Raw genomic sequence first — 16,098 nt, forward strand, 5'->3', positions numbered from 1 at the left:
TCGGTACCTCCTCTTAGTCTGATGCCTGCTTTTCTGCCTTGTGGGTTGTGTTAACTCGTAGGCACAACAGCAACATTACTGGGTCTCTGAGACTACCCATATACTAATGGTTTGACTAAGTGTGTCTCTTCGGATACTCTGTGTGCTAAAATAAGACCTTGTGGCTACTAAGGAAGCATGGCTTATTTCCTCCTGTCCTAATGCCTTGCAACCACCAATATAATTCTATTTCCATGGATTTACTGGAGTAGTACTACAGGATCTTGTGTGTACTTGGCAATTGCTATACCACTGAGTCACACCCCAAGTCCCTCACTGGAGGCTCACTGGAGGATTCTAGGCAAGGACTCTAATGCTGAGCCATGCTTCTAATCCTTTACTGGTGGTCAGTAGCCAGCTACATTCCCAGCCACATAGTGTCCACTGTTTTCATATTTTTTCCTGCATTGTGTATGTACAATGTATAATATATGTACATATTATATGTGTATAATGTATACATATAATGTATTTAATATATATGTATATATATATAATTGGAAAGAATACAAATTTTATTTTATTGCTAGCATCGCCAACAAAGGTAGTAACAATACAGTACTCGTTATCTTATACTTATGTAAATCAGAAGTCTAAATGGGCTCACCTGTATTTTTCCATTAGAGTCTCACAAGGTTAAGGTCACCTGGGTTAGGATCTAATCTGGATGCTTTGAGGGAAAATCCCCTTACAATACTGTCAGCAGAATCTAGTCTGTTCTGGTGACAGGTCTGAGGTCCCAATCTGTGTCTATGTCATCTCTCCTCTCAGAGATCACCATATTCTTTTTCACGTGGCCCTCTTGAAGTTTTAAAAGCCCCAGTGCACATGGAGTACATCTTATATTTGACCCTCTGAGTTTGCTTCCTGTTCTTGAGTTTCATCCGTGGTGCAGACAACACCAGCAAGAACTGAGGAGTGGCTGGATCATGATCTGTTGCCTAAATAGACTGCCATATGCTTATTAATTCACCAGTTTATAGGCATTTGGTTATTGAAAATGAGGATTAAAATGTCAACCAAGCTTTTAAAGGCCTGCACAAAGGCATCTTAAAAAGTATCCAGATACTTTGATAAAGCTGGTGGAGAGATTTATGGGAACCTAGAGGAAGGTGTTCTGGAATCTCTATATAATATATAGAAATATATGTATATTTCTCTGTGACTCTTGTTGTGGATCAGATACAAGCTCTCAGCTACTACTCTCACACTACCCTAGCCTGCCTGTTGCCATGCTCCCTGCCGTCACTGTCAAGGATTCTACCACCCTCTGGAAACACAAACCCCAAATGGCAAGTGTTTTTTTTTATAAGTTGCTTTGGTCATGGTGTTTTGTCACTAAGACAGCCCACCTATGTCAATTAATAAGACATTTTTCCAGAGACATGCCAGCAGGGCATTTTGATCTAGAGAATTCCTCAAAGGAGGTTCTTTGACATGGTAGGCTGTGTCAAGCTGACAGTTGAAGATAACCAGGACAGGCATGCTGTTCCTATGGGCTGAATGTCTACATCTATCCAAAACTCATGATTTGAAACTCTAGCATAACGAGAGTGGAGGTAGTCCTTGAGAAGGGAGAGATGATTGAGCTGTGAACACCATTCATTGGGTAAATAGAGTTGGAGCTCTTAAAGAAATACTAGAGAAATCCATCCTTTACCTCTGATACATGAGGATACAAAAACAAGGAACCATTCATGATGAAGGAAGCTGGATCTCACAAGACATCAGATCTACTGTTTTTTCTAGAACTACTAGAAAGACAAATATGTTGTTTGAAAACTATTCTTTGTTATGGTAGTTCAAGTAAATCAAGATATCTGGGCATTGGGTACCATGCAACACATGAAAAACATTATACATGGACAGGAAATATGAGGGAGAGCCAGGTTTCAGTGCCCATAAGGATGCTAGATGGAGCTGTGTGCAAGCTGCAGCACCCATGTGCCATTCAGAAAGACAAATACAGAAAAAATGGAAACGGAGAGCTTGGGGAGGTTGAGTTGGAAATGGAAATCCTCAGTAGAATCCAGCACCTGACAGTAGACTCTAAGTCATGTCAAAATTTTACTGCGTACACTCAATGTGCCGTAGCTGAGGCTTAGACCTGAAAAGAATGAGTTGAACACATTACCTGGTAGAAGTGGGATGGACCACTGCTGGGCCAGTCATTCATATACTGCTCAGAGAAATGCATCATCAGCTACTTTCTCACTGTAGAGGAGCCCCCAGGAGCTCCCAGGAGCCCCCAGGAGCCCCTCCTTTTCTAGTCATTGCACTCTCACAGTGATTTAAGAATTCAAATCTAGAATTGGATCTAAATTTCAACCTAAATCAGCATCAGGCTGACAGCAGCTCTTCACCTCTTCTGCTCCTCCAGATCCAATCCCCTGGTCTCAACCCACGCTCTATAGAAGATTACCTGTTACAACCCTCCTTTCCTTTCCGACCCAGTCAATAATGGATTAGAAAGATCATTTCCTCCAACTTCACTTCCCCCAACTCATCCCATTATCTCAGCCACTAACACCAGCAGGCGTTCCCTGGAATCACACCAAGGACTACTTCCTAATCATTTATGGCGAATGAATGTTACTCATATTACAAAGAGATATGTGTGTGATTCTTGATAACCACTGCACAAACTGGAGAGGCCAGTAAGCATATAATAACTCATTGCTTAAAATGCTTCTCATATACGGAAACCCCCAAAATCATAAAGACAGATAATGAGTCTGGGTACACTAGTATAGCAGTTCAGCAATTTTGTGCCCAGAGGAATATCAAACATAAGACAAGTATTCCTTATAATTCTCAAGGGCAAGGAATTGTGGAGTGTGCCCGTGGCTCCTTAGTAATACAACTTCAAAATAAAAACAGGAGAATTATACCCTCAGTCACCACATAATGCCTTAAGTTGTGCACTTTTTACTCAAATTTCTTCAGTATGGATGTCTTTAAGCAGTTTGCCATGGACAGACAATTTTGTCATGATAGCACCAATGTGATTTTCACTAAACTAGGTGAAAAGATCCTTGCACTGGATTATGGAAAGGAACCAACCCTGTATTAATTTGGGATCGAAGATATGTCTGTGCTTCATTCACAGAAAGAAAATAAAGCTTGATGAGATGACCACATGTACAATAGAAGGGTGCCAGCCCCGATGTCATCATAGCTGCTAATGCTCCCACAAAGTCGAAGTGAGAGCCTGCGCTCCTGACTTCCTCAAGAAGGGAAGGAAGACTGTGATGATGGTGATTCTTGGCCTCTTGATGGACTTGCTGTGCAAACTTCCAGACCTAGAGTCAGTCCAAAAATTCCAATTGAACATTTGGCTGTTTTATACTTTGGGACACATAACTCAGTTTGCCAGTGAGATGTTCAATCTGCTGTTGAAATGTTGAAAGAACCTGAGAACTGAGACCTCAGTTTTCCCATCTGAGTAAAAAAGACTGAAGACCCTGTTCAGAGCTGGGGAAGATAGCCTAACGTTTTGCTGCGGCTCAGGGACAGTTACTGAAGAGCAACCATTGCAATTGGACTCTCATCCATCACAGAAACCTTTTCTTGTCTTTTGATTAGAACAGATTTAAGAAAATTATGATTTGACAAGTTGTGTGTTTATTGTTAATTTCCACACTTAAGTTATGGTATTGACCTGTTAATGTTTGTAGCTGCTTTAGTTCACTATTAGATGTTATTGACCAAAAAACGATTAGAACTTGTCTAAGAGAACTTGTACATTACCAATGAGTCCTTAGATTTGACATGTTTGATGAGACAAGTTTAGCTAAAAAATGTTTAAAAAAAAAACACCCTAGACCAATTCAAAAAGACATTCCCATTCCTGGTGATCCTCCACTCCTTTAATTGGACGATGCTATATCCACAGTTGCATGTGTAGCACAAAGTATTCTCTGCTTACTTACCATTATCTAATTGCTGAATGAATTGGCAGAAACTTGGCTCAGGAACACAGAGCCCAGAGATACACTCTCCCTTAACCCTTTGCTTACAGAGGTCCTAGTCAGTCATAGACTGAGATCCTTCCTCCCCACCCCAGGTGCCTAAGACAATGGGCATGCAGGATTAAAATGCACGTACTGAAGACAGATAAGTCTAAAAATTGGAAAAATGTATACCTAAGCAGACATGATCATCTGTCCTGTTGCAGAAGCAAGGCTTTATTAAAATTAATAAAGAGGGAGGAATATGTGGAGCCCAGAAAACATGAGCCTATTTCCACCTTGATCAAAGGTCAGAGAGTTGGAACTTCTGTTTCTTCAAGGTTATTAATCTGTTTCTATCTCAAACAAATGTCCTACCTTGATTTAGCTCTTTCAAGGTTATGGTCAACAGGTGTGGCTAATACCTAGATGTTGTATTCCAGGTATTGAGAAGTAGATTGTTTCTACCTTGAGCAAAAGTCTAAGGATCCAACTAAGCTCCTACTCCCTTAGGGAGATAACTGTGGATTCCACCAAGGGAGTGGTTTGCCTCAGAATGTTTTGGTCTAAGGTGTGAGCATTACTTGTCTTGTTCTAGCAACAGAACGTTTAACTAAGAATGTAGCCCACAATATTCAACTGGTCTGTTCATTTCCTTGTATCACATTATTGTAGTTTTTAATCTTACTCCTGCCTTTTGCATTTGGGGTCAGGGTATTTTAATCAAATGGAAATTAAACATGGTCGATTTTAGCATTCACTGGAACTCCCTCCTGGTACTATCCTATGTTTCTGTTTTATTACTTTCTTCTTTTTTTCTTTCTTTCTCTTTCTTTCTTTCTTTCTTTCTTTCTTTCTTTCTTTCTTTCTTTCCTGATTTTTCTGAGACAGGGTTTCTCTGTGTAACTCTGTCAACTAGTTCTGTTGACCAGGCTGACCTTGAACTCACAGAGATCCACTTGTCTCTGCCTCCTGAGTGTTGGGATTAAAAGCGTGCGCCACAACTGCCTGGCTTTGTTGTATTATTTTCATTCATGTCTTCATTCTTTTTACTTATTTTTCTAATCCCCATGACCCTACCCTGGTAAGCGGTATCTTTGTTGAATCTGGTCTCCGAAATGAACCTAAGAAACAAGGTGGTGTAGCCATTTTACATCTGACAAAATATACTTCAAACCAAAACTCACCAGAAGAGATAGTAAAGACACTATATATTCATAAAGGGAAAACAAAGAAACAAACACCACCAAGAGGACACAGCAATTCTTACAATCTATGCCCCAAGCACAAGAGCACCCAAGTTTGTAAAGGAAACTCTAATATAGCCTGAATCACATACTGACCCCACACACCGATAGTGGGAGAGTTCAATTCACTGTCATCAATGGACAACCAGATAAACACTTAACAGGAATGCTGGAACTAACAGACATTAAAAACCAAATGAATCTAACAGCTATTTACAGGATATCTTTCCCAAACACAAAAAATATACATTCTCTGAAACTCAAGAAATTTCTACAAAATTTCCCACATACTCAGATACAAAGCAAGTCTTAAAAGACACAAGAAAACTGAAATAACTCCATGCATCCTACCAGATCACCACAGTTGGCTGGATGTCGACATCAGAAATAACAGAATGCTTATAAGCTCGTGGAAATTGAACAACTCTCTACTGAATGAAAAATGGGTCATGCGTGAAATTAAGAAAAAAATTAAAAACTTTCTAGAATTAAATGAAAATGATATCCAAACTTAAGGGCCAGGGTGAAGGTGGTTCTAAAAGGCAAACTCATAGCGTTAAGGGCCTTCATGAAAACAACAACAACAACAAGCTGAAGAGTTATCATCCTTAGTGACTTAACAGCACACCTGAAAGCTCTAGAACAAAAAGAAGAAATCACCTAGAAGGAGTAGATGGCAAGATATAATAAACTCGGGACTGAAATCAATAAAATAGAAACAAGAGAACTATTGTTGCTTGTTGAGTCATAGCTGCTGCAGCAGAGAGAGAAGCTCACCAACATGCTAAGCTTTCATTTTCCGAAGAAGCAGAGGGTAGCGCCTTCTTGGAAAAGGCTGACACCCAACTAACTCACTTCAATCACTTTACTCAAATATATACAAGGTTAATTGGAGTTGGGAAAGTTCTAGCTACCAGAGTTATTTTGCTTCTGCTGCCCGTGAGAGCAGACAACTCATAAAAATATCAGTCTCTTTTGATGATGCCAAGCCATCATCAAAAGTAAGAACTCCAGGTCAGCCAGAAGTGTCTTAGGACCACGGTCGGTATAGCTGCTAGCTCCCACAGAGCACCAAGTGCAGACTCCAGAGAAACATTTCTTCCAGGTTTAGACAGTCTCAAAATAATTTCTCAGTCTCTACTGATTAACCCAAACATAGCAAAGGCTTTCCTGAAATGTTTATCTCAAAGCAGACATAAAAGCTTTACTTACATATCACTACAGAGAACAATCCAAGAAACAAAGAGTTGTTCTTTGAGAAAAGCAGTAAGATCAACACACCCTTATCCAAATTAACTAAAAGGTGGAGAGATAATATCCAAATTAACAAAAGCAAAAGTAAAAATCAGACTCAGTAATAGACATGGAAAAATCGAGAGAATCATAGAGACAAACTTTATTAACCTTTATACCAACAATACTCTTTACCAAAGTAAGTCAAGATCAGATAAGCAGCTTACATAGAACTGTAACCCTGAGTGAAATAGAAGTCATTAAAATCTCCCAATCAAAAAAAAAAAAAGCCGAGGTTCAGATGATTTTAACCCAGAATGCTACAAGATTTTCAAAGAACAGAGAGAACATTGCCCAATTCATTTTACTAAGCCATGGTTACCCTGATGCCCACATCACATAAAGACCCAACAGTGATATCCTGCTGGACTCCTCGATCAGTGCCGTCATCAGAGAATCTCTTCCCTGCCGAAGACAGGAACAGGTGTAGAAACCCACGGTCAGACTGTATGCCGGGAGGGAGAGACCTTGGAACAAACAACTCTAAATGGAATTTCTCCATCAAATTTCTCCCCTCAGATCTCAAGGAACCCTGTAGAAGAGGGGTGGAAAGAGTGTAAGAGCCGGGGGGATAATAAGGCCCTTTAAATGAACTGAGCAAATCTCACAGAAGCTCACAGAGACTGAAGCAGCAAGCAGGGCCTATATGAGTCTACACCAGGTCCTCTGCATATATTCTAAGAATTTCAGTTTAGTAATTTTATAGAACTCCTGAGTGTGTGCATGATTCTTGTGTCTTCTCTTGGGTTCTTTTCCTTCTGTTGGTTTGGCTTGTCCAACTTTTGGTGACGGTTTTGTTTTAGCTTATTGCATTTTAGTTTATGTTTTGTTGTTATCTATTAGAAGCCTGTTCTTTTCTAATGAAACAGAAAGAGTGGATTGGATCTGGATGGGAGAGGAGGTGGGGAGGAACTGAGCAGAATAGAGGGAGCAGTAACTGTAATCAGGATATACTGTATAAGAAAGAATCTATTTCCAATCAAGCTCCCCCCAACCCCAAACTAACCAAACAAACAAAGGAAAAACAGAATCACTTTAAGAATTAACATATATTCTTTAAAATATACAAGTAAAATTCAAGTATGTACTAATGTCAGAATTTTCTCCCACTGCCGAGGCAACATAAAGCAACACAATTAATAATAAACATTGCATTTTCTCCTTGTCACACCTTATGAATATGATCCTACTTTACAGAGAAGGAAGAGAGGCCACATGAGGAAGGGCAGCTTCTGTGGGAATAACACTAAATCTGGACTTGAACCCAGGAACCCTGTGACCTTCATTCCTCCTAAGACTCCCTCCTGCCCCTTCATAACCCTTGGCTTAGAAAGCCACTGATAATCACAGTCTGCCCCTAACTTATGCTGTCCTCAGCCATGCCTTCCTGGACTCCAGGCAGTGCTGGGACACCTGGTGCACCGAGTGTCAGCACTTGCGGATCTTGATCTCGGTGTAATCAGACTTGATGGTCTCCGTGTTCTGAGGCTGCCTGGGCTTCAGGTTATGGAAGGAAAGGGAGGCGTAGTGGAGTTCAGGCTCATCCGTGAGAGTGTGTAGGACTGTGGCAAAAGGTGGCCGATCTTTCTGGTTTGGTGACCCTGATGCATTCAGGTGACCCTGGAACCCGATTATAGAAGGCCATCAGTCAAGACTTAGCAGATGGCATCAAAAATCACCAAAGGCACTTGGGGCTTAGCTGTGCATTTGTTCATGATCTACTTCCCGTGCGTTTCCTGAGTCTTCACTCCATGCTTTCACTCACTCACCTTAACTTGATGACGTGTGCACATGAATATGAGTGTGTGTCTACACCCCTTCCCACGTTCCCCCAGGATATACCTATGTGCACATGAATATGAGTGTGTGTCTACACCCCTTCCCACGTTCCCCCAGGATATACCTATGTGCACATGAATATGAGTGTGTGTCTACACCCCTTCCCACGTTCCCCCAGGATATACCTATGTGCACACAACAGCATCCACAGCACTGTGCTCAAACCCAGGACCCTGCACATAGTAAGCAAGGACTCTAATAACACGCTGCACCCCATCCCCAGCTAATTTTAATTAGCTCTCTTGAGTCCTCACAATCCCCTCCTTTCCCATTTATGGATATAAATGTAGTCTGGTTCAGGCTAAGTGACTCACAAAAGACAGCATCAGATTGTCACAAACAAATGAAGGAAAAGCCAGATGTGTCTGCCAGCAATCCTATCACTTGGGAGACTGTAGAAGGAAGATTGTGTCTGGGACAAGTTCCGGCTCCACAGTGAGTTCCAGAACAGCCTGAGCCACACAGAAACCCCAAATCATAAGTCAGATTTCAAAATAAAATGAAAACTTAATTTAATTGTAATCTGGTGAGCAGAAGTGGGAAGTTACAGCAAGCTCTCAAAAAGCTAGGATTAGACCCATCCTGCTCTGGTGGGGCTCAGAGTATGTGGAGGGAGCAGGGAAGACTGAGACTACAAGAGGCAGGTCTGCCTGCCAGAGCTGGAGATATTTTAGCTGGGCGGGCCCTCCATCTCTGATCCACACCCCTACCCCGGGTGGTTCTAAACCTTAGTCACAAACTGAGCCCTCACTGGTAGGCTCTATGCAGGCACTCCACGTCTGTGCCACAGCCTGCTTCTCCCTGGTGGATACCAGGCAAGTTCACTGCAGAGCCCCATTCCTAGCTCTCTCTTCTCATGTTTGATTTTATTTGTGTCTCATAATCCCTGGTAGGCCCTCAACTCTCTAGGCAGTTCATGCTGGCCTTGCACTCCCCATACCTCTGCCTTAGCCTCCTGAGTGCTGAGGTCTGCCCACCATGCCCACCTGGCATTCTAGTTCTGTTTAATGACACACGTTTGAACTGTTAGGATCAAGCAGAACTCAGCCGCTGTGTTTGGAATTCCTTTCTGAAAGTTAAGTCTGGGCTGATGAAGACAGCACCAAGGCCCAGGGAAAGACTGTGAAGACTTGACAGGAAGTAGCTATGTGGGGAGAGCTTTGTTGACAGTAATAATAGGCAGTCCTGTGTAAATACTGGGAGCAGGAAGTAGAGGAGGGGACAAATGCCAGGTCCCCAGCCTGTGGAAGCAGAAGAAAAGCTGGATATTGGGGAGACATTTGGGGAAACACAAGCTCAGTTTGGATACCTGGGTAGGGTATCTCACCAAAATGCCAGATGAAATCATGCTTGAGACAGGGCTCCCAGCAGGATTGCCTTCCATGCTTGCTACTTTCAGGGCTGATTTCTTTCTGAGGAGCTTCACGCTGGATAAAGAGATCAGTTTGTTTCAGACCAGGGCAGACCAGGCACAGGGGCTACAGAGGGGGCTGCTCTGTGTTAGAGATCCTCAGTGCACCGGACTGCATGATCTGAACAGACCCTGCACCTGGCCAAAGTAGCAGCTGCCTTCTGCTAACCCTGACCCCGGCTGGGTCTTCGTGGTTCTTTAAGCAGAGGCCTTACCAAATGGGGCCACCACTCACATGAAGAAGACGAGGCAGAGGCAGACAGCCATGAGACCAGCTCCTCCCACGGCCCCTTGGAGCACTCCTATACTGGGATCTGGTTTGTCTGTTAACAAGAAAGGCCTGGGTGATGGAAAGTTTTCCTCTCAGCGGTCATCTTAGCATCCAACTTCCAACTTTCTGCAGTCCATTATTTATGAGAATGTCCACTCCCACTCTGGTCTCGGTTTATTCTTCCCCATGGGCGTATGCGTGTACAGCTTCCTATCCCCAGACCTCCTACCAACCCAACAGAGAGGAAACCGTGAACACTAGCCCCAGTTAAGCCAAGTCAGCCCTAATTTGTTCACTCAGACGTCTTGTACAACCCGGACATTACCCTTTGTGACCTCTTGACTTGGCAGCAGCAACACAGTGGCACGCTGAACCTCATTGCCGTTCCAAGCCTCACAACGGAGTCTGTGACCAGCGCTGAACTCCTTGCTGAGGATCAGGGAGCTGTTGGCCCATGGTCCTGAGGAGCTGGAGGTGACCTGGAAGGAGTTGTTGCTGCTGTTCCCCTCAAGCAGCCCCTCCCCCAGCCACCAGCGCAGGGAGGGTGCGGGCCAGGCTCTGGAGGAGCAGCTGCAGTGGAGACCCACAGCTTCCCAGGAGCAGGAGGGTGCCAGCAGCTGTAGAAGGCCTGGGGAGTGGAACACAAAGAGAGGCATCACAGGGGCTTTCCAAGCTGTGATTGCAATGCCCCACCCCCATCATATTCCAACTCACTCCTGATGACGAGGCTCACAGAGGCCACCTGAGCACCTAGACTGTTCTGAGCTCTACAGATATATTTTCCATGGTCCTCCAACTCCACCCTCGGCAGCTGTAGTTCCTCATTGGAGAGCTGGATGTGCTTCTGGGTCTGTTGCTCCCAGTTCAGCAAGGCAGGGGGGTTGCTGTCGGCAGCACAGACTAGGCGCAGGGACTCACCCTCTTGGATATGCAGAGATGAGCCACTGTGCAGGGTTTCAGGTTCTGAGGAGGCAGAGAGAAGGCTTGAGCCCAGTCACAGGGGGCTTTTGCCTTTCTTTCTCCTCCCTTTACCACACCTGTCTTCTCTTCTGCTGGCCGATGGCCTCACACCGTAAAGAGTGGATAGTCAGTATCTCTTAGAAGTGTGAGACCAGCAGAACTACTTTGGGTTCCAGTCTTCTCTGCCAACTTAGATGCCTTACTGGCCCTGGAGAGTTTGTCCTTCTGTCTCTCCAGGGCGTCTCACTAAGGCCTGCCTAACTCAGCTGTGTCCTAGGAGCTCACAGTCCCAGTAGTAGGTGCCTAAGGCAGGCATGGCACAGCACGTGGTGGCTTTTATAGAAGATCTGTCTCCAAAGCTCAGGGAGATTCTCAGGGCAAGAAGGTCTTCCAGGAGGAGGAAAGCTGAGGGAGAATGTGAAGGACAGTGGGGCTGTCCAGGGACAATGCCATAGTGTTCTGCCCATGGTGAGACAAAATCGCCCTACGCTAACTGTAGGGCACTGAAGTCCCTTCACCTACCAAACAGATGACTTTGGAAATTATCACAGATGACTTATTGTTATTATTTGGAAATTATTATTGTTATAATTTGGAAATTATCACAATACAACGTATTGTTGTTATTATTATTATTATTGTGAGAGAGGGTCTCATTTACCTCAGGCAGCTTCAAACTTATGGAGATGAGGGTGACTCTGAGTTCTTGAGCCTCCTGCCTCCACCCCTCTCTGAGTTCTTGAGCCTCCTGCCTCCACCCCTCTCTGAGTTCTTGAGCCTCCTGCCTCCACCCCTCTGAGTTCTTGAGCCTCCTGCCTCCACCACTCTCTGAGTTTTTGAGCCTCCTGCCTCCACCCCTCAAGTGCTGGGTTTGCTGGAGTGCAATTACCATGTGCAGCTTATGCAGACCTGGGGATTCCACCCGAGGCTTCCTGCACGCTTGGATAGCACTCTACCAACGGAGGCACAGCCACAGCCCAGAAGCAATACTTAAACACCACAAAAGAGACTCGGTTTCTTGAGAGGATAAAGAGAATGAAAACTACGGTGCCGTGACTTCATCTGTGGCACGAGGGAGGGTGGGGTGCTGGTCAGGAGAGAGACACCGTTCCTGGGATATGCATAAGACAAAGTCCATGCTGTGCAAATTGGCAGTATGTGTGTGAAATTCAAATGACCCTTTGTGCTGGAATTTTCTACCTCTGGAAGTCATTTTATAGACATGGTCACACAAATAAAGAGTTTTCTTGTAAGTCACTTATTGAATAAAAGTCAAGGAATGCCAGTTTTCTGTCAAGAGATAAGAGGGTAAATGTGCTATCATATCATTAGAAAACCATGGAGTTACTAATATGTGTGAACAAGAAAGTCTCTGAGAAAACTACATCTAAGAGGAAAAAATTAATTCAGTGACTTGCCATTGCTTGACACGTGTATTGTGCCCGGGTAGGCTTGACCACGAAAGCAAGAGGTGAGACTTTAGACAACCTCAAATATTAGGCAGGTAGGCTTTATTTTAACGCCAGAGGGTGTCTGCACGTGGGTTACACTGTGATCAGGGAACAGAACTCAGAAATACAGAGACCAGAGTTTAGGAAGGTGTAGATTACATGCTTCAGGCTGGGGGTTTGATGGCCAAGGGCAGGAAATGGGAAGAGAGCGAGTTCAGAGCAGAATGAGGAAGTTAGCAGTTTCCTGTAGACTAGCAGGGGCCAGGGTCTGTTGTCTCTTTTTGCAACTGAGTGTCTGGGGTGGGGATCAGCTGCTTTGCTTCCCCAATCCCTAGCCTTGACTTTTGCCAGGAGTTAGTTTCTTTAAGAACTCCATTAACAAAGGGTTTAGAGTGCAGCTCAGTGCTTTAGTTCCATCCTATATAAATAAGTAAATAATAAATAAAGAAGAAATTGATAAAGTTGTAAAGGGGTGTGTGAAGAGATATATGTTTCTCCTCCTACCCCAGGGCTTCAATGTGTGTGTGTGTGTGTGTGTGTGTGTGTGTGTGTGTGTGTGTCTAAATGTGCATACAAGACTACCTGTTTATGGTCAACCGAGACAGGAGAATATTAGACACTAAAAGCTATTACTATTAATTTTTTATATGGGCAGAATTATATTGCACTAAAATTCACATATATTGGAGCCCCAACCACCAATATCATAGAGGTAACCAGGAGGTAATTAAGGTAAAGGAGATCGTAGAATAGATGTGCCAACGGTGGAATTAATGGGGCTATAATAAGACAGCAGACTGCTTGTGTGGTCTGTTTCTGCTGTCTGAAGACAGGGGTAAAGAGAAGACCACCTGTAGCACAGGCAGGATACCATCACCAGGAACCAAGCAGACAGAGAAGCACCTTCAGAGGTAAGGAGCCTGTTTCTGCTATGGAAGTCACTCCCTCTATCATGTTACAGAGGTGGAGGCAGAATAAGATACATCTCACACCAAATTTAACAAATCACCTCACAGAGAGGAAGGGAGCTGGGAAAGGGGAATGAGGGCGGGCTGGGGATGAAGACACAGTCTGGGCATCTCAGGGGAGTGCACTGTGTGGGTGAGGTGAGAGGGGATACCGTATCACCCCCTTCTCCACCCTGAACCTCTTCCTGCCTGAGCTCCAAAACATCTGCTCATCTCTGGGGGCAGTAGTTCCTGCACCCGCCCCAGGGAGGAGAAATTTCTCCCTACCTGTGTTCTCTCCCCGGGACGCCCTGATGGTCAGCTTCTGTGGAGCATCTGGGCAGACAGATATGGTTGTTCTCTTTTCAGAGAGGAGGTGGCTGCTGGTATTTCACCCCCGTGCTCTTTTCTTCTCCCACACTCCTAGCTTTCAGGACCCATCACCCAGTTCTACCCACTCCATCCTGCACCCTAATATCCCATCCCCCCAAACCCTGGTTTCTGGCTTCGCACTCACAGGTGACATTGAGTTGTTCAGTCCTCTCCACAGTGACACCAACACCAGGGAAGGTCACCTGACAGGTGATGTTAGTGCCGTGGTCCTGGGGCCGGGGTGTGAGCTTCAACTCTGAGGAGAGGGTGGTCCCAGGGCCCAGGGAGGTGAGGGCAGATGCCATCCAGGAGAAGATGGGGGGTGTTCCCCTCTCACAAGCCCAGGGCAGAGAACAGATCAGTTGGGTGGAAGTGCCAGACACCAGGGTAGGCATAATTTGGAAGTTAGGGGTCTCAGTCAGAGCTGGACAGAGAGAGGTAGGGACACAAGACATGGTGGGGATCGCTGTGTGTGACCGCACTTCAAGTCAGGCTCCCCCCAGTCAGCTTCGTTATCTGGTCCGAGGACACCCAGAGCCTTGGGACAAAGACCCCCACACAAGCCCTCATCACATACCTGTCACAGTCACAGAGAGCAAGTTCTGATCCTTAAAACTCCACTTCCCTTTGTCACCGTCATCCACCCTGAAGAAGTACTTCCCTGTGTCACTTCTCTTCACGTCTCTGATCTCCAGGGAGCAGTTATGGGAATCTCGGGCCCCCATGAGATGGAATCGACCTTGAGCTTCCTTCTGAACTGGTCGATTTGGGTCATTTGTAGCAACTGGAGAGTCACGGCTTATATCGGCCTTCTCCTGGAACCAGTAGCCAAAGGCAAAACTACTGGAAGCGGGGAAACGGGCTTGGCAGGACACATAGATGCACAGACCCTCCTGTACTGTTACCGGACTGGTCACTGTGAGCTCATAGTCCGCCGTCTCAACCAGGGACCCTGCAAATAAACGAGAGTTATCTCGGTCCTGTTCCACCTGCCCTGTAGCTACCCTTCCTCACCTGCCCAGAGCAGACACAGCAACAGGAGCCACAGCATCACACAGTGGAAGATTCTGGGCTCTTCCAGGTGGCCAGAGAAAGGAGGCTTGGTCAGTTTGAGGCGGGTCCTTGAGGCGAGAATGACAGGCTTCGATGTCACAGGACCGAGACAACGTCCTCCTGCAAGTCCAGGAATGAGGAAAGAGAGCAACTGACCACAGAGAAGGAACTTTCCGCCCATAGGTCATCAGAGCCCTTGGAGAACAATCACTTCCACTTTTCACATGGGGTATCGCGGGAGTCACAGTCAGCGAGAGAGACACACCCTCTGCTCCTGAACCCTAGCTGATGGTCAGGGACAGGGCTTAGCAGGTTAAAGCACTTGCCACTAATCCTGATGACCTAAGTGTGATCCCCAGGACCCACATTGTAGAAAGGATGAACTGGCTCTCATAAGTTGTCCTTTGCCCCCACTTATGCATGGTGGCACACTCGTACCATAGTGAGCACACACACACACACACACACACACACACACACACACACATTAAAAATAAATGCAATCAAGTTTTTTTTTTAAATGTATGAAGAGGCAATAGGGATACTTGTTGCCTAAGCAGCTGCTCTGTTGCTGTTAGAGAATATCCTGACAAAATAGCTTAAAGAAAGAAAGGTTTATTTTGGTTCAGAGTTTGAAATTTCAGACCATTGTGGTGAGGCCCATTGATGGCTACAGGGTATGCAATAAATAGAGCAAGAGTTGGTAGAATGTTCTCAGCTCACCGTATATGGTCTAGGATCTCAGTCTATGGGACGGTGTTAACATAGCCATGATAAGCACCCACTGGCATGCTTAGCAGCCCATCTCCCAGTGGAGTCTAGAATTCATCAAGTTTCCAGCTGAGGCTAACCAGTACAGGCATAGACACAGACAGGGCATTCACATGAGGACATGGGGAGAAGACTTCATTTGCAGGTCAAAGAGAGGCCTCAGGAGAAATCTTTCTTGTAAAAATGTTGATCTAGGCTGGACGGTGGTGGCACACACCTTTAATCCCAGTGTTGGGAGGCAGAAGCAGGCAAATTCTTTGAGTTCAAGGCCAGCCTGGTGTTCAAGAGCTAATTTCAGGACAGGCTCCAATGCTGCATAGAAACCCTGTCTTGAAAAACAAAACAAAACAAAACAAACAAACAAACAAACAAAAAGTTGACCTAGAGTTTCCAGAACTGAGAAAGATAAACACGTTGAAGCTGCTCGGTACCGTGGCGTGCGTACGTTACGTCAGTCAGGGCTCTCTAAAGGGTTTGAACTGGTAGACTACGGT

The 16,098-nt window shown here is 45.0% G+C and overlaps 1 protein-coding gene across 1 annotated transcript; it reads right to left on the reverse strand.

The window, feature by feature from the left end:
- Positions 1–7,686: 7,686 nt before the first annotated feature.
- On the reverse strand, positions 7,687–14,909 carry LOC121450521 (sialic acid-binding Ig-like lectin 5). Its single transcript, XM_041655486.1, has 9 exons — positions 14,795–14,909; positions 14,358–14,732; positions 13,926–14,204; positions 13,697–13,744; positions 10,765–11,013; positions 10,376–10,678; positions 10,015–10,102; positions 9,696–9,795; positions 7,687–8,149 (listed from the first exon to the last, which is right to left on the reverse strand). Exons 1-9 carry the CDS (start codon positions 14,829–14,831, stop codon positions 7,958–7,960), a joined length of 1,671 nt encoding a protein of 556 aa, XP_041511420.1. The 5' UTR covers positions 14,832–14,909; the 3' UTR covers positions 7,687–7,957.
- Positions 14,910–16,098: the final 1,189 nt, after the last annotated feature.

Source organism: Microtus oregoni, unplaced genomic scaffold, assembly GCF_018167655.1.
Source record: "Microtus oregoni isolate MIOR12 unplaced genomic scaffold, Mior012 000000F_ref0000247, whole genome shotgun sequence".
Taxonomy (NCBI): Eukaryota; Metazoa; Chordata; class Mammalia; order Rodentia; family Cricetidae; genus Microtus; species Microtus oregoni.

Coding starts and splice junctions, on each gene's coding strand:
- LOC121450521 (XM_041655486.1), bottom strand. CDS start 14,831: ATGCTGTGGCTCCTGTTGCTGTGTCTGCTCTGGGCAG. Junction 14,205..14,357: donor GCTCTCTGTGACTGTGACAG/GTATGTGATGAG, acceptor CTCTCTGTCCAG/CTCTGACTGAGACCCCTAAC. Junction 13,745..13,925: donor TGAACAACTCAATGTCACCT/GTGAGTGCGAAG, acceptor CTGTCTGCCCAG/ATGCTCCACAGAAGCTGACC.